Here is a 19714-nt window from a genome sequence, read left to right as displayed (position 1 = left end):
ATAGCACATAATACCTTTCATTAACACATTCTGGCTTTAAAAAGGGATTGCTATTCATAAGAAGAGTTAGGTAACATGCTGAATATTAAGTGAAATATTTACAGTAAGAGGCAAGACATTAATAACATCAAATTGATGTGATTCTCAGACATGTTTTACTCATTTACCTGATATTCTGAGAGTTACATATTCAATTCATATAATAACGGCAGCATAAAGGAGAAATGTTTACAAAGGCAAGGTTATTTATAATGTAAAACAAAATGGTCTTAGTATGTCTACTGTGAGCAAATGCTGAAACATTACCCATTTAGTGAGTATTAATAACATATTAAAACCTAGAATTAAGTACACAAAAAGGAACAACTACTTCCTAGATTCAGGAAAGTTACTACCTAGCCAGTAGTTTGATGTTTAATCTGCCTTTTCAATAATTTTAAAGTGTTTCTAAATACCTATACCACATATATTTGGAGAACTTTTCTGTTTTGCAGAAGTTGAGGGTGTATTTTATAGCTTCCAAATGAAAAACAAGTAAGTACCTGTAGAATTGCAACCTCATTACGAAGCTGGCTTTCTTGTTTTGTTGGAAATCTTAATTTGTCAATGATTTTAATAGCTACATCTCTTCCTGTTTTACGATGTTTTCCTTTAAAATAAAAAAGAAAATATTAGCATAATGTTATTAAATACCATCTATTTAAGAACTCCAGAATTTATAGGAACACATAGAAACTATAAAAATGTTTCATGAAATAAATTAACATTTCTGCTGTGCATTGACTTATACCCATAAAGATTTCATTTATTGGCTCCATTATTCTAAATCATATATGTACTATAAAATTAGCCACTATTTAAAACACAAAAGAATTGGAACATTAAAGTTATATGTATCAACAGCCTGATATTTCTCATAAAAACGTGTTTTAGAAACAGGATATTAAGCTACTTAATATAGAAAATACTCATACCACCAACACAATGCTCTCCTTAAGAAAGTATAATTTTAAATTCCTGATAAACTAATGTGCATTATAATGGAAAGAATAAACATCTTGGCTCTGTCACTCATTAACTTTGGGATCTTAAGCAAATCACTTAAGCTTTCTGAGTTTTAGGTTCCTCACCTTTCATGATGAGGTTGTTATGAGAATTAGATGAAATAAGATATGTAAAGTATACAAAGTGTCCAGATAACTATGCACACTAAAAAAATGTTAGTTATCGCCCGAGCTGGTTTGGCTCAGTGGATAGAGCGTCAGCCTGTGGACTAAAGGGTTCCGGGTTGATTCCAGCCAGGGACACATGCCTGGGTTGTGGGCTCGATCCCCCGCAGTAGGGTGCTGGCAGGAGGCAGCAGATCAGTGATTCTCTCTCATCATTGATGTTTCTATCTCTCTATCCCTCTCCCTTCTTCTGTGAAATCAATAAAAATATTTTTGAAAAATGTTAGTTATCATCATTGTTGTCGCCATCATTAGAATATGATAGGCCATTTCCATACATTATATCCCATTTCATTCTCACAACAAACCTTTGAGGAATCTACAGGGCACCCTCAAAGGCTTAGCTATAGTGTAACAGGTATAGAGTAGTGTTAATTGAATCTAAAAATGAAAATTGAAAATGGACCTAATTACTCAAATTTTTTGGTCACATACAACCTACCGTGAAATTCCATTACTTCGGCATCTGTTGTAAATCTAGTGTTCCTCTCCCCTGTACCTCACTCTTGCTATTCTTTCTGACTCATTCCAGCCAGCTTCCTTTAAAGACTGATTGTCTGTTTTCATGTTCTCTACTTCCTTACCACCATGCCTTACTATTGGGACTGACTGCAACCTCTGTTCCAACTGAGCCATTTTTCTGCAACCACTCTCTTCAAGGTCACAGCTTCTTTTGTCTCGACGCCTCTGTCACTATAGCGCTTGAATTCTCTTCTGAGACCCTATCCTCACCCACTTCACCCTCTATGTGTCTAGTCTTAACTTTTCACTCTTCCTCATGAAGGCCTCCTTCTAAGTCTACTCCTTCAATGTTGGATGTTACCAACTATCTGGCAGCTTGCTGGTCTAACTAACTTCATTTCCCACACCTGCCTCACCCCGCATTATGTGCAGTTATGAATATTTACCATGCTCTATACACCATGGTGTTTTGGGTTTTTTTTTTTTTTGCATGTGACTATTACACTGCAGAGCAATACTCTGTGAGTGATGTAATTAGTCTCCTCTATTATACTGTTATGCATTAACAACAAGCACAATGGTTGCTAACTCATTGATAGGTTTGCCATAAAAGATAATTTGAGCATTTTAGAAGAATCACAATTCCTTTGTAAAACAGAGTAGAACTTGATTAATTTTCAACTAAAAAGCACAATATTACACATATAAGTAATATTGAGCAAGATGTAATTATTTCAGAGCACCTGCACCTCACAAAAAAGAGAATTTGTTACTAATTTAAGGAACTGAAAGTTATGATGTTGTTTTACAGGGCAGGTAACACATTAACATCAAATGTTTTGTAAAGACTTGACAAATATAATAGAACTGGCTAGAATCTAAATCAGCAGTGGTCAAAATAATAAGCTCACTAAAAAAGATTAACAATAAAAGATAAAAATTCAGTATTTCATTTCAAACATTTTAAAAATGCAAACCTTAATGAAATACATACAGTGTTAAAGATATTAGAATTAAAATATTTTTTGTGTCTAGTTACATGATTGGTTTTCCATGGAGTTCTGATGAAATATGTTAAAAGAAATGGGAGTAATTTGTTTATGAATTACAACTTCCTGGTTTCTCAATATTTTGTCTAAATAAGCCAATATTTAACCAGTATTGCATATAGTTTGTTCATATTTAAGCAAAATATGTTCTTTAGGAGTGAAAAACTTCTTTCAAAACATAAATGTTCTAATTCTCCAAATAGTAATTATTTCAAGAAAAATGTCTAAAAAGGTAAAACAGAGACACTTACATACAAACATATATACACACAGGTCTTATCTTTCATATTTTTTTAATATATATTTTATTGATTTTTTACAGAGAGGAAGGGAGAGGGATAGAGAGTTAGAAACATCGATGAAAGAGAAACATCGATCAGCTGCCTCCTGCACGCCCCATACTGGGGATGTGCCCACAACCAAGGTACGTGCCCCTGACGGGAATCGAACCTGGAACCCTTGAGTCCGCAGGCCAATGCTCTATCCACTGAGCCAAACCAGCTAGGGCATCGTTCATATTTTTTGGAGATATAACTTATAAACACAAATAGCTAAAATTTTAAATTAATAAAAATCCTTAGTGAACTAACCTACCTCCATAAACAATTCCAAACTGCCCAGAACCCAGTACTTCGTCAGGAAATATCTGATAGACTGTGCTGATATCCTGTAGGTATGAGTCCAATGAAAAACAAACATGAAGTGGAACAAAACATGAGTCTTAATAAATTACAAAATGTTATTAAGTGTATCATAAATATTAAATATTTCAAACAAATTACAAATGCGATGAAATCTGCAATATGACCATAATATTCAAAGTACATTCTTCAATTAATGTGAGATTGTAATGTTCTGAAAACTATTCTGCTCTTAAGCAGCAGAGTAATGTCCAATGACGCGTGTCTCTAATGAGAGAAATAAGACTTAAGACTATACAATGTCATTTACTGTCAATATTCAAAAAAAGGATTTGCGTATTGAGATGGTTATATAGAGGTACGGGTTAAATAATCATAGGTCTGTGTGAGTCCTGGTTCCAACCACTCCACGCTTTATGGCTAGAATGGTGAGGCTGCTTCTTTATCAACCACCACATCCCCATGAATCTACACTGAGGGGAGGCGGCTGAATTCACTGCAAGAGCGCGGCAGCCACCACAGATGGATGACAGCCACTAGAAATCCTCATCTGCGTGGTAACTAAAATCTTCCATGTTTACCACTTCTGGAGGTAATAAGTTCCCAATGTCTACACTATTTCTCTTGGAGAGAATACTTGCTAAAGCATTATGTGTGTACATCTATGTTGTACAGTCAGAGATTTGATGACCCCATTGATGAAAGCACAACACAATACTTTGCCACTTTACATAGGATGTATTCCTATTACATACTATGGAATTTTATGCCTATCCTCTACTTGCGTTCTTTTTGCCCTTTCAAAAATAAGTCCTTTTACATCGAATCCTACCATCCTGAGATCCTATACATTCCTATTCTTTTCTTATGCCCTTCCCCCTAGAAAACAACTACAAGCTGTTAATATCCTATGATCCCTTCACAGTGTCTATAGGGTGAGTTCAGGTTTGTAGATTAGTGCCACTCCAGCATTCTGAGTCCAAGCTACAACATCTTCCTCTGATAGCTCAATGGCCCACCAGGAATTTTCAGTGGGCAGTCTTGGCCAAACAGGGTGGAACAACCCCACAGGTTTCTAGAATTCCCCAAAGGCTTATAAGTTAACCTATATTTCTCAGTCTTCTCTGGCTAAGCAAGAGCAAAAGGAACCTGCAGATCTTTAGAAAGCTATCTTGTGATCAACGGCACAAAAATTCACCTAACCTTCACTCTGAAGTTTTCCTAATTCTCTCTGATCTTTGGTTTTCAGTTTACTTTATATCAATTTAGCAAAGATTGTAAGCTGTAATAGAGTTTCATGGAATTCATTACACTCACATCAGTGTAACTCTGCAAACTTTGCTTTTGGTCACAGGTAAGTATAGCAGGCAAAATACAGCAAAACGTCTTAGTCACAAGACGAGGTGAGAAAGACCTTATTACTTTGGGGCTACTTGCCGTATGGACAAAGTATTACAAATAAAGCAAACATGACAGAGTGTAAATTCTTTAATAATATGTTTGACCTATAATATTCAAAAACTCAGCTGCAAGGATGGAGTTATGTGCCCTGGGTGACAAAGATGCTAGATATAGACACATAAAATCTAAATTATGCAGCATTTTGAGGTTTCCTTGATATGCACAAGTGACTGTAACAGCATTTGCAACTCCTTGTCACATGACAGCACTCCTTCGTAGCAATCAAGACATGGGAATAAGGGCATGTTTAAGCTATTCATGCAACTCACAAATTTTATTTTATCTTATTTCATATTTGGTACTATCACTCATTAAAATTCCAGTACCAAGATATACAAATGTGTGAAACATTAGAAACTGTATTTTAATTGCTTACCTGAGATGAATAATAGGTACTTAGCTCTTAATACTACAGAATAAATTACAGAAAAATCACCAAAATAATCCATCTAATGTAATGTTTCTAAAGTCTTATGGGAGAAAAGTACCCAAATAGACACTATTTAATTTTCTAAAAAATACTAAAAATGTAAAATGTTAGATAAATGATAAAGAGTATTTTATGATGTCCTTATTTTCCAATAAAAATCATATTACCACATTTTATATTACTAAGTATATACTCACCACATTTTCTTGAATCTGGCAATTTGATACCGAAATACTCAGAGAAATATCTCCTGTAAATACATGTTAAAAATGCACAAAAGAAGTAAGAGAAGTAACAGCATAACAAGTAAACACATGCTTACTAATCAAGCTACAGGGGTATTTTTAAATCAGAGCAATTAGATTTTTCTATAAAAATGTCTATTAGAATAATTCTTTCCTTTTACTATTACAGATTTACTCAGTAGGGCTTTGAAAAATAGTATGTTCTCAGTTTAGAATGTGGAGTTATACAGACTCGAGTTCAAGCACTGGCATGCCACTTTGTGGTACAAGCTTAACTTAATCTCACTAGGGCCCAATTTCCTCACCTGTAAAATAGGCAAGTCATTAACATCCACCCGTTCAGGTTGTTTTAAGGCATTAAATTAGAGACCTTATGTGAAGTGCTTAGCACCAAAATAGGCATGCACATTCTACTAATATGTACATTAGTTGGAGAGGTCAATGAAAAAGAGATAAATCATAAAATAAACTAGGATGTGAAAACCAGAGCTTCTTCCCCACAGACTTCATGATTGATAGTAATTATGAAATTTAAAATTACATTTTTATATAGATATCCTCAATATTTAAAAAAAATTCACCCTCAATATTTGATTCTGGTCCCATTTTCATAAAAATCTATCTCATTCTACTAATGACACAGATTTCTTCCTGGGATAAAATTATCAAGAGTTTCCAAGTATTCTGCACACCATGTACACACATGGTAGACTGGCCTGCTAGGTGGTTTTCCGTTAATTCAGATTTGCAAATAGCAAGCCTGGCCTTCCAGGTCAGGTTCAAGAATACTTCTAGGTCTCTGCTATTGCCTAATATTTGGGTTTACATGAATTTGTTCAAATTTAATATAAAATAAAAATAAGATAATTTAATGAATGTAATATCTTAGTATATTATGTTATCAAATAAATGAAACCATCCCCAGAAGGCCCTCTTCACCTGCTCTACAGGCAGGAAGCTAGCAGACTCACTGTGAGAGTTGGTTCCGGAACCTACAGATGAGCCCTTGGGAATGACGGGCATGAGGGCGTGCTGGATCGCCACCTCCCACATCCTGGCCACATCGGCACCAACGCCACTGGTGAGGACACTGCCACTGGGTGATGGGCTGGAAGGATTGACCACATTTTCTCCCACGTAATATACTACATTTGCTGTAGTGATCTCAAAACAGTGAGGGTTGGCTCCATTAGGAATTAAAGCTGAAGGTTTTGCTGGTTCCAGAGATAAAATTTCTGATAAAGGAATTTCCTGTGGAAGAAAGAGTATGCTGATATAGTTTACCAAAAGTATGCAAACTTTCAAATAAGATTCATGCCAGGAACGTGTAAGAAATGACATTACAAATGGCCATCATTTATATAAAACCGTTTCGTAAAATACTGAATATTACAAAGCAAAATTTAAAAAAATATCTTTGCTAGAGGAAATATAATCATCTAATTTTCCCAGAAAAATTCAAGTGCCTTTTTCATTATGTTCATGTGGCAAGAATAAGTATCAATAAGAATAATGATTTTGATCCTGCCTCAAAATCTAAGACTTAGAATATAAATGACAATTTTTATAACAGTGAGGTGGAATGACAACACTTTTGAAATGCATTTGGGTATAAATGGCTGTTTTTAATTTTTATTCTTTAAGGTACTGGAAGTGATTCCTATAATTTGACTCGGTACATGTTAATATAGTAATACAGCCAAGTGAATAGTTTTAATGAGAAAAACCACAGTGATTGGTTTTAAAAGCAGTTGCTTTTAAGACCATCTTAATATTAAAAAATAATCATCACCACATTGTCTTCCAGGAGATATGGAGTGACTAAGACATCATAATTGTTAAAACATATTTTTTATTGAAAATTTAATGAGATATCCTTTTTCCATTAGAGCTGTGTAAAGTGGCCACGGAGAATCACTTCAACTATGCCTGAGCCGGCATTAATTTTGAAGGAGCAAGTATAAACTGTTTTCACTCTGAATTTCTTTTGGAACCTGTTTTAATGGGTGATACATTATTCCACATCTGTATTATTTCATGTAGAGAGAGAGAGAGAGAATGAAAATTGCTGCCAAACTTTTGCAAAGTGCTCCTTATGAATATTGACAATGCAAGGAGAAATCAGACAAGGTTTCTTAACTACTCCCAGTGATGCTGCAAGGCTGTAGAAGGAAAAAAAAATGAAGAAGCAAAAGCAAAAAAAGTTGGATATAGTGGATTTCAGAAATTACTTTTAGCTAATTTGCTATGACCTTGACTTTTCTGTTCAAATCACACATCTCTGCTAAAATTTCTGATAAAGGAATTAGCTTCTCCTGCCCCACCATCAGTCCATGGGGCCAGAAGCACTCCCCCGGGGAAATGTCAGATTCGCCAAAGGCTATCATGGGGTCACAACCTGACTCCTCCAAAACTGTAAGTTACAGAGAAGAAAGATTATCTCTTAGAGCAAGCACACAAACGACCATGCTTGTTGGATGTATTTTGCATTTCTGATACTCTATGTATAGAGTGTGAGAGTCCAATCAAGGAGAGAGCCACCCTTACGTACCTTGTAGTACCTGCTTCCGGTATCATTTTGAAAGAGGGTAATGCATTTGCTATCCAATCTCCAATAGTGCCGTTTCCGCTGAAACAGAAGTTAGATTCAGGATCTTTTAAAAACCTTCAAAATATTTACGATGGATAAAATAAAACCATTTCCCAGTGGGGACAAGATTTGATGGTGGAAAGTGCATGAAAGACTCACAGTCAATTTCATACTCTAGAAAGTGACTATTTAGCAAATGTGTGATACGTTTGCATGTCTACATCAGAGTTATAAGCAATAAAGGAGGTGATGTATTATTCTCACACAGAATAGAGTAGGGCATGGCATTTAGTACATGCATAATAGTAAATAGAAAATACCCTTTTAAAATTTATTTGACTGCTTGAATAGCTAAAAGTGGATTTTTATTCTGTAACAAAATAGAAAGGCTTAACAGGAGATACAAAGTTCATACATTCTCATTATTTTAAGAACATAAGGAATACCATGTTGATCCAGCCAGGTACTCTGGCTTCAATTAGAGACTGAAGAATTCTGAATGTTACAACAGAACTGAAGACTATTTTGTTGGATGGTAGGGTTGACTCCATGGCATAGAAGTCAGGGGACTGTATCAAATCAGTTTACCTTATCTCAAGCTCTCTACAGATTTCTAAACTTAATGATTTGGTTATCAGGTCCTTGTTCCCTCTAGGTACATCTCCATTTTTGGGGTGGTGGTGGTGGTGGTGGTGGTGGTGGTGGTGGTGGTGGTAGTGTGTGTGTGTGTGTGTGTGTGTGTGTGTGTGTGTGTGTGTGTATTTTCACTTTTTTAGACTCAAAAGCCCCAGCATTATTCTTGGTCTCTTCTACAACCAATTTTAGGCCAGTCAAATATATAAAATATGCTTTAAATATTTGACACCATGTCTAGGAAAAGCTATATCGTGTTCAGTTGAGTCCTATATTAGGTCATACATATCTTTCTCCAGCACAGAAGGTTGAGATTATAAATAATTAGGTTATAGGTGTTTATCTAATGAAATAATGGGAATACTACAGATAGGAAGTAATGATGAAAACACTACCGGTAACTGAGAAAAACTAAAATGTGTTGTCTTTTGCCCTAGCTGGTTTGGCTCGGTGGATAGAATGTCGGCCTGCGGACTGAAGGGTCCCAGGTTCGATTCCAGTCAGGGCATGTGCCTTGGTTGCAGGCACATCCCCAGTAGTAGGTGTGCAGGAGGCAGCTGATCGATGTTTCTCTCTCATGTTTCTAACTCTCTATCCCTCTCCCTTCCTCTTTGTAAAAAATCAATAAAATATATTTTAAAAAATAAAATAAAATGTGTTGTCTTTTATCTAAAAAAGTATAGGATTACTGTATTCCTGAAGACAGTTTTTAAGTGAACACTTAAGGATTTAACAAGAATATAATAGTTGCATTGTTGTTTTGTTCTCCCTAAAATGCAGTATTATTTTTAAAAAATTCCGAATCACAGAGGAGCATTCTGAAAGCATAGACTGTCGTTTTCATGTCATGAATGGCAGGTGGGCATTCAAGTTGTCTGAAGATCATCCCGAGTAACGGAGGTAAGTAATTTGTTTCCCTGAGACTGCTGTCTACACTTTTTTCTAACTTAGTTGCTGCTCAGCTACCTCCGACACCCAGAGACTGCTGAAGTGCTGCACCCGATCCAGTCCACGCCTGCAGGGAGTGTGCTCCTGGTGACTTAGACATCCCACATCTTCACGGGCGTTCGTGTGAAAGCGAGCCACACCTGAGAGAAATGCCCACGGGGCGCCTTACCAGTGTGTCCTTGCTGGTGTAGTGAACCATCCACCCCTCCTTCATCACGGTGCTGCCTTTCCGCTTCGTGTGCTTGACAGACTGCACGACTCTCATGAGCGGGATGTTGTTGCTTGTTGATGGACTTGAAAAGTCAAAATATTTCAGGAAATAAATGCTTTTTGAAAGAAATCTTTTCCTGCATAAAACTATTTCAGCTATTTCCAAGTGAAAGTAAGAAAAATTTCACACCCCATTTTTGGTGAAATGTACTGTCAGAGTACCATGGCTCAGCTTCTGGATTACTCTGAAGAGTGATAGGCACGTCACATGTACACTCGAAAAATCCCAAGGCAGGATAATAAGTGCCTTCATCTCCAGGCTAACCTCTGTGGTGTTCAGTTTCGGGTAAATACCAGGTAGATTACTGTCTTAGTGTCTTGAGGCCACAAAATTCATGACAGCTTATTTGCTTACTTATTACATACTAGAGGCTCGGTGCATGAATTCGTGCACGGGTGGGGTCCCTCGGCCTAGCTGGTGATCGAAGCCAACTGGGGCCGTCTCACAGAGGGAAGGACCGCGGGAGGTTGGCCAGCTGCAGGAGGTTGGCTGTGGGAGCGCACTGACCACCAGGGGCAAACTCCTGCGTTGAGCGTCTGCCCCTTGGTGGACAGTGTGTGTCATAGCGGCCAATCAACCAGCCATTCGGTCATTCAGTCGTTTGGTCACTTAGGCTTTTATATATATAGATTACAGGAAAAATATTGATCATTTATAGATAACAGCATTTCACATGAATTTGAGTCTCTGAAAAGTTTCATAAAAATTAAAAGCTGTTTAAACTGTTTTTTAAATAACCATTCCTCATGGAATTATGCCAATCCTTTATCTCTTTCTCTTTCCTTTTGTCTCTGTGTCCTCTTCCCTTCTTACTCCCACATGCATCCATGCAAGCACACCACCTAGTAGCCCCCTTCGATACTAAAGAAATGTACACCTTCAAAAGACAGGTGGGCCATAAGACTAATATTTTCCAATATTTTAGAAATATGCTTTAATCCATTAAATGGAAAAAATATCATTATTTGATTGCTTTCCTCTGATGGACAATTTCAATTTGGCAATGAATACGGCATTTATAAATGGACACAAAAGTTTGAACACACTTATAAATTAGAGATTGGCAAATTTTCTGTAAAGGGCCAGGTAACTAATATTTTAGCCTTTGCAGAATACTAAGCTCTGCCAATTGTAGAGCATATGTGCCTACAGACATTATGAATGGGCATGACCATGTTCTGATACAACTATTACAAAACAGGCAGCATCCTGATTTGCCCAGAGTGTGCTGACCCCAGATATAAAAAAATGGAGATCAGTTAGTAATTTAAAAATATAGATGGCTAGATCACAACTATAAAATTTCATATACTTCTGAAAGTAAAGTGTAGACATATGTGATATTTGTAATAGGGACCAGCTATAAAATAAATAACGGCTGAGATGCATCCCCAATCTTTGTGTTTCTACACAATAAGCTTTGCATAAACATTAATTTAGTAGTAAATTTGTGGATGGCAAATATGAGAATCCCTCACATGCAAAAAAAGAAGAGAAAAAGTGGGTCAAAGACTGAGGCCATGCTAGAAAAGGATGCAAACTACACTTCTCCAAGGGATCCTGATTTCCTAGCTCCAAAGGCTCTCTATCCTCTACAAACACAGCTCATTCGTGAACAAATTAAGCACACACTAGAACTTCCTTTTGTAGTAGATTAAAATATCAGCTGGAGGTCCACTGTTGGACCGAGCCTGCGAGTGCAGCCCTCACCTGATGGTTCTGTTGGAGTCCTCCGGGTCTGGGTCCGGGTCCTGCATTTCCCCACTGTCGTTCTGGCACTCTGCCATCACCATCGCAGCATCCTGGACCATTGCTTCTTCCATGTCGTCCATGAGCCCACTGTTCCTCTCACTGTCATTGTCGTCACTCCCTTCTTCCATGACCACGTCAGACTCTGCCCCAGGGCTGAGCAAATCTAAAAAAATTGTTGACACCTGTGAAGATAAGCCTGCAACCCTGGAGCCAGAGCCTAAGAGAAAGGCAATTCTAAAATGAATCAACCAGAAACCCCAAAAAAGTAGTTATTTGAAGAATATATCTTTCCTGTTTTTAAAATTTTTGTTCATAAGAATCTGAATTTATGAGAGGACGAATAGATAATTTGCAAGCAGATGCTTATTTGTTATGCCTAAAAAACATGGAAAGTCATGGAGAGCCGTAGAAGAAAGGCAAGGGTGAGATAGAAGCGAAGTGCTTGGAAGCAAAATGATACCAGGCAAAAGTGAAGTAGAAATGGATAGTATTTCAATTTCCCAGCCCTGGTGGGGGAAAAAAAAGATATTTGGGTAGATGAGGGAAACTTTCACATGCAAAACTTCTCAGGGTCATTGATTCTTTTTAAGTCATGGATTCCAATATATGAAATTGGTCACATAAGAAGCATTTTTTAAATACCTAAGATATTGAATATTTGAAGTTATATTGAATTACCCAGTTGATAGTAATAAATTATAACCATTTACTGATATAGAGTACTTATTTTAAAATTAGAAAATAAACTGATCAGAGACCCTAGCCTGCCAAGCTTAGAAAATTCACATTTTACCAGATTTTTCTGACTGTCTGGGAAAATACAATTTCAAAGAAATTAACAATATAAAAAATGGCACTTTCCCCCATTAGTTGTAGTTATCAAGAGTACATTAACATTTTTTTGGGTCGGAACAAAGTCCATACCACACGTCACAGGAAGTGGGAAAATGGCCAAGCTCTCCATTTTGGCGGTTAATTCATGCACAAATCTCCAATGCACAAACTAATCTGGCAATGTTCGCCTGGAGAGAATTCCCTTCTTCTAGTAGTTAGGTATTTCTTCTAGAGAAGAAAGTTATAGAGAAAGATAATCACTTGTTCTTCAGTGTTTTAGCACAATAAATAAATAAATAAATAAATAAACAAACAAACAAACAAACAAACAGACTTGTCTCTTTGGTCTTGTATCACCATTTTTCTTTCCAGAGGAATCAGAAAACTGAGATGAGACTGAAGGTAGAAAGCAGTCCACTATCTATGGAAAAAGTTAGCCTGGGGTAGATAGAGAGTCAACTACTTTGCTCAGAATTCATGAGGAATACTACGTGGAAATGAAATGGGAGCTGTTCCTTTAAGACATGGCATTTTTCTTAAAGAATCTTTCAAAATTAATTTATGTAGCTAGAGTTTTCCCAAAGGAATACTTCCAAAATGTAGAAAATGACATGTATTTTTAATTGGCTGAATTAAAGTTCCTTTTATTATTAAAGTTTCAGGTTAATGGCACATGTGTAATGAAAGGAGCTGGTGGAAGAAGAAGAGGGAGATTATTTCCGGATGGGACAGTCTCTGTGTCTTCCCTCCCTTGACCAACAGGGATGAAAAGTAACCTTGGTCTCAGTGCTTGGAATGAGGGCGGGGGGAAGAGACACCCAGTTGTAACTTGTAGGTGTTCCAACATTCCAACACTTTCTCCATTTCCAAACAAACTGGGAGAGGTGTATTCAAAAGGACAACTGGAGAAGAAATTCTGGAATCCAAATTTTCCAATACTGGCTGTTCCCCGTGTGAAAACAGAGATAATCTCTTTGGTTTTTATCAAAACCCGATGTGCTGGGATGGCAGCCTCTGAGACAGACTGCTGGTTTGTACCCACCTCCATTGATGCTCACTTCGCCCAGGCAGTTGTTGGGTACTTTTGGTGCACAGCGTTTATGACAGTTGAATCTGCAATCTAATCACAATGATTTTAAAAGAAAACAAAAACCAAGAATTCATCAGCGGGTGAGTTGTCAAACAAAGAAAGGTAATTTCAGATGGAGGAGGGCTAAGGATCTCCTCCGGCTGGTGAAGACGCGGCGGCAGGAGCCTCCCTACCTTTGCACTGCAGGCCCTGCCTGAAGAGCCCCTTGAGCAGCTTCTTGCAGTACTGGCACACGGTGGGCCGCGTGTACGAGTGGATGACGAACGTGTGCGGCACCTTCACTTTCGACATCAAAATCTTGTCGAGCTGAATGGGGCGTCCGATGTATGACTGAGAATTCGACCTCTTCTCTCGACCAATAAATGATTCTGATGGTGACTTTTGCTATAGGTTTGAAAAGCCATAAAGAACATTAAAATGGAAGAGAGTACTTGATTGGTATCTTCATGCATTTTAAACACATTTTGTTTTACTATTGTATTTAGTGGCTTGATCCTTAAGAATATGAGCTATATAAGGCAAAACTGTTTCTGTTCATGAATGTATTTATCATCCCTTTACTTCTTATTTGAATTACCTTGTTTTTATAGTTTGAAATGAAGAGAAGTGGAAATCAGAATATTTGAACCTGATTTCTAGAACTTACACAAATTTTTGGCTTCTAAAAGTAATATAATAACTTTAAGACAGGAAAATAGAGTTGAAAAAAAAAAGATCCTTAACCCCACTGTGCAAATTACTTCATTGACATTTTCTATAGTATTCCATGCACATGGTTAGAAGATATAAGCAGTTCAGGAAGATAGAAAATGAAAAGTCAGTCCCACCAGGTCTACCCTACATAGTACTTCATCTGAAAAACACCTACAATTTCTTTGGATTCACTCAGAGGAAAAAGTATGATTTAAAAGTATCTCAACCATATGAAAATAAAGGATGTAATTTATGCTATCTTTTTTTTTATAATTAGAAAACACAGAAACTGGTGGACTATACAAGACACACAAATATTGGTGTTCTGGTTACAATTATATCTCTGTGCACTCTTGCCTCTCGTTTTGGGCTTAATCAACCCAAGGCATATGTTTTAAAAATTAAACAAATTAAAATGAACTGTTTTCAGTGTTTTGGACAATTTCATGGTATCTCTTGACATCATGGAAACATACTTGGGAATCATCAGAATAAATGTATTTGGAAATCATCAAAATAAAAGATAAATTAAATTACTTTTTAATACTTGTTATAATTATCTCACTCATTAAGCTTCTATTCTGAGTAATTATTGTGTTAGGTGTCATAAGATCAGATAGGCCTTATTATCTATAGTTGAGGCATCACAACTCATAAAGTTTAAATAAATTATTTTGTGTCAAATGCTAGTAAGTAGTAAAGCCAAAATTACTGTATTATCATCTTACTCAGTTAATTTCTAATTTGGAGTGATTCTGACAAGATGAAAAAATCATATTTACATATAATTTCCATCCATTTCTATCCCTGTCTTCACCAAAAGGTTAATACTGCTTATTACCAAGTGGGGGAATTTTGATTTGCAAATTCACTAGCTGCAACAAAAAAATTTTGATATGAGGTTCTAGTTAAGATTATTATGACTATAGTTACAGTTAGAATTACAATTCCATAAAAGAAAACTATAAAATATAATCACTCTGGAAAGGCTCAGCTCCTGCAGAGACGTCTGGGGAACTTATAAAGATGGGCCAAGGCCTGCCAAACCAGAATCATGAACATACTGAAGAAATATCTTAGGGATTGAAAAATAATTAAGTCCATGGGGTTAGGTCCCTGTTTCATGTGTCCTTCTTGAGGAACTGCAGCCAACAGGCGAGTTTTAGGCACAGACTAAAATGAAAAGTGATGTTTTTCCATAGTTGGAAAGTTTCAACACTCAGAATAAAAGCTGACCTGATGTCACACTTTCTTAGCAGACTTAAAATGTTCTCAGATTTGGAAAATCATATGAAAACTTGACCACATCACTCTTCAGTTATTTTCCTTAATTTAAGATACCTAATTCTAGGCTGTTAGCAGAGCCAGTTCGACATAAGACTATTTACTATACCATGGGGCAAATTCACTTAGAAGAGTAAGAGGCAATCTGTTTAAACTGACAGTTTTCTTCTCATCCAACATAGTAACATTCATATATACACTGCCATAAACTATAAGAAGTGAGTTTAGGGAAAAGAAACTGGCTGTTCCTTTGTGCCCAGACTCTGTACTGCACACACATTCAGGCAATGATGAGATGCCCACGGCCACATGTATCCCTGCATAATTAGCATTTAAGATGTAATAGCAATTTAAGATTTTACTAGCATTAATAAAGAGTGCCCTCCTGTCGTTCATGACATCTTAAAATTACAATTAGCTAGCAACACGATCCACAATACTATCATTAAAATTTTTTAAAGTTCCAAACGTAATTAGTAATTTTCAATGTGGCCTATAGTTCCATATGATAAAGTAGAATTTTCAAATATTGAGACAGGGTGCTAGATGGTGACTTCTCATGTGGGAACTAATTTATTGCTGGAAGGAGATCGGGTAGTTTAATTTATTAGGTAAGTACTTTGGGGAAAGGAAGAGTGATGAAACCTTCTGAAGTTTTGTTTGCAGAATTATATGCTCAATGTTTTGGGAGTGTGCACACATTCGTTTACATGTGCTTTTCCCTATTACGCGGCAAATCTAAGAAGCAAACACAAAAAAGAACACTGTGCCACTATCTGATGACTTTGTAAATGCTTCTGAGGTATTTATCCATTCTTCAATCAAAATGTAAAACAGGGCCATCATTGATATATAACGAATTATAAAACAAACAAAAACAAAAGCCTATGAAATCAGGCTATTGCTCTATGATATGTATTTATCATCCTATATAATAAAAGCCTAGGTGATGTCATGCCCTCGTGTGACACCCTCACACGATGTCATCACAAGATGGCTGCCACAAGATGGCCGCTCCACACGGTGAGGCCTGGGGATCCCATGGCTCTGCACGGCACGGAGGAGGCCGGTCCCGGCGGAGGAGGCAGGTCGCAGCAGGGGAGGGCAGTTGGGGGCAATCAGGCCGGCAGGGAAGGTCATTGGGCCTAAACCGGCAGTCGGACATCCCCCAAGGGGTCCCAGATTGGAGAGGGTGCAGGCCGGGTTGAGGGACACCCCCCATGCATGAATTCCATGCACCGGGCCTCTAGTTATTTATATAAATGTTTAAGACCCACCATTTCTGTCATCAGCGATTATCTCTTTAAATATTTCCAATGATGGAACACAAACCAAACATTTCTAAGGATTTTCTCCATTGCTAGTGGGAGTGGGATTCTTGGGGTGCCGCTGGAATAAGAATTACTGGAGAACCCCACATGAAGATGAGATGTGGTAGAAAGCTTTGTTTGTGTGAAAATATATTCCTCAGTTTCCAAAGTCCCATTTTCCTGAAACAAGTCCTGGAACAGGTGCAGCTGGGGATCCAGCAGAGCTAAAAGCAAAGCCAGTGTCCAGAGTTTCCATCCCATGGCTTTTTTAAAAAAAAATGTCATGCATTATTATATAAAGTGAAGAGATACAGCACTGTGTTATTTCTTCATTCACTTCATTTTACTTGTTTCCTGATTTGTATGCTTAATTATAATGTGTACAGTACTTTAGAATTTTAAGTAAGACATTTCTTTAAAATAGACTCTGGTAATAAGAAAATTCTTCATTTCTCATCAACACTAGTAAAGGTTTTATTAGGTTTACTAAGTTAATTAAATTGATTTTCACTGTTACTTGCTGTTCTGCTTTGGCACTGTGTGAACTTGGGATATCTACAGGATGACTGTTTTTGTTTGTTGTTATTATTTTACAGGAAGGTTAAAATGCTTTGGAAAGGAAACAACTACGCTTTGTTTTATACTACTTCATTATTATGTTCAGAGCAAAACTGGCTCAGAACTTGCAGAATAAACTTAAAATGCCCTTCTCCATAATTACAGTAAGCATACAGGAGGATATGCTTCCAAAATGTTTCATTTTTACATTAGTCATGGGTCCTACAAATTGTTCTTTTCCTGAGTTGAGGAGTTTGGATCAAATTACAGGTATGCGTGGAACTTTTGTGAGAACTGACATTATCATAACATATGGTATTGGGATGGCTGTATGTAAATGATTTGATTTAGCAAATTATAGATGATAAAAGATATGACCGTGTCTTCTGTGTTCTCAATGCAAGAGGAATCTTACCAAGGGTGTGAGAGAATATGAGAACAGAAAAGTGATGAAAGCTGAAATTTAAAGGTAGAATTAGAGATTAAACAGAGTAAAGATTAGAGAGATTAAAATTTGGTTAAAAGGCTGTGGTCTTGTGAAGGAACTGCAACATCCTTATGCTAATAGTGTTTCATCTGAAAGGACTGCCAAGGTGAAAACTACATGCACTGGACACCTACTTCCCGAGACAGTGCATCCTGCTTTGCAGAGACTGACTTTGTTTTTGAAACTGGTATGCTAAAGGAATGACTCAGCAAGCGGGGAACCTTCCCAGGAAATGATTGCTTAGATTACATTATGGAAACTCCAACTGCCAGCAAGTCTTTAAACATTTAACAGGACTTGGAACCAAGGCATATTCCACTTCAAAACAAATTCTCTTCATTAGCAAAGCTAGAAAAAGAGGGGGGAAAGTCGCCTTAACTTGTGGTTTGCTTGTTGTTACATATGTAGAGATCAAACATGGTATTTCCTGAGAGATAAAAGTCACTTTACAAAATGCATGATTCAAATACATAAATTAAAACACACATCCACACACACACACACACACAAAACAATAGCCTGTTTCTCAGTGGTTAGAGCATCAACCTGAGGGTGGAAGGATCTGGGTTTGATTCCCAGTCAAGGAAGGGCACATACCTGGGTTGCACATTTGATCCCTGGTTTGGGTGGCAACCAATCCATATGTCTCTCTCACATTGATGTTTCTCTCTCTCTCTAAAAATCAATGGAAACAATATCCTCAGGTGAGGATCAATAGAAAAAAAAACCCAAACAATTATAAACATGGTTCAAATGAAAACTTCTGCAGTATTAAAATATTTATATTTATTAACTAAAATTCATTTCACAGCCCCACATTGGGACTGGATTTTGGGTGACATAAACTGTACCTTGAGTTAAAGGAAACAAAAAACATACAGAATATTTTAGCATACGCATTGACAATTCTTTGTGGTGCTTTCTCAATCATCAGACAATAAATTTCTAAGGGAAGGATAGTGTCTTAAAATATTTGTGCTCTGTTAATGAAAACACACATCTGGTACTTAATAAAAAATAAGCATTGCTTGTACTCATCAGAATGAATGTTTTCAGGAAGTCAGTGACTGGGAATAAAATGGACAAGACATTTCAATAGAGATATTTAAAATACAGGCTGTAATATAAGCATATTCAATAACTTAATATTACATGGACTGTAACTTCTACAGATTTGCTTTATTGAGAGTGTACAATTGGCTACAACTATAACTGCTCTTTGAACTTATCTTCTTCCTGATCCTGACCCTTACTTGGTCTATCCAACATGAATCTGTGTAGAACTCTTCTGCTCTGGAAAGAGAAAGGTAGCAAGCTCAAATATGTTCATTTTAATAGGTGGTCCCTCAGTGTCAAGGAGGCATAGAAAATGGTGTGGACTGTAGGAAATTGGAGAGGATAGGCTCAATATAAAAGGGATGGCCACTGCTCAAACACTGCTAATAGCTGCCATGTCAGTACGTAAACCCAGTGCCTCCAGACCTCTTCTTAGTTTTTCAAAAGAAGCAGAAAATCCAACTGTTTTATGAAACAACTCCATTTCAAGATGTAGGTAATACTAAAAAAAAATTAAATATTGCCAGTCAACTTATTTGGGTAACAAATTTGGTTCATGGGGAGTCTGACCTTTGAACTAGGAAGGCATGAGACACTTTTTATAACTTTCATATGTGCCAAACTCTTTTCATATCCCTCTACATGCATTAATTCATTTAAACCCCATGACCACTCATGTTATGATCCCCCT

At 36.9% G+C, this 19714-nt stretch overlaps 1 protein-coding gene across 1 annotated transcript in view; it reads right to left on the bottom strand.

Annotated features, from left to right (window-relative positions):
- The window catches only part of PRKD1 (protein kinase D1), a 311163-nt gene that overhangs the window by 42270 nt on the left and 249179 nt on the right, over window positions 1-19714 (bottom strand). The window contains exons 5-13 of the mRNA XM_079769400.1: window positions 13809-14019; window positions 13588-13665; window positions 11670-11874; window positions 9858-9981; window positions 8069-8146; window positions 6489-6768; window positions 5470-5522; window positions 3335-3407; window positions 543-649 (exon numbers count right to left, since the gene is read on the bottom strand). Of these exons, the coding sequence (XP_079625526.1) occupies window positions 543-649; window positions 3335-3407; window positions 5470-5522; window positions 6489-6768; window positions 8069-8146; window positions 9858-9981; window positions 11670-11874; window positions 13588-13665; window positions 13809-14019 (1209 nt within the window). The remainder of the gene's footprint in view (window positions 1-542; window positions 650-3334; window positions 3408-5469; window positions 5523-6488; window positions 6769-8068; window positions 8147-9857; window positions 9982-11669; window positions 11875-13587; window positions 13666-13808; window positions 14020-19714) is intronic.

The sequence above is a fragment of the Cnephaeus nilssonii genome (assembly GCF_951640355.1).
Source record: "Cnephaeus nilssonii genome assembly, chromosome: 4".
In the NCBI taxonomy this organism is placed as follows: domain Eukaryota; kingdom Metazoa; phylum Chordata; class Mammalia; order Chiroptera; family Vespertilionidae; genus Cnephaeus; species Cnephaeus nilssonii.
The sequence above is the reverse complement of the archived record's forward strand: the minus strand, read 5'-3'. Positions and strand labels throughout refer to the sequence as shown.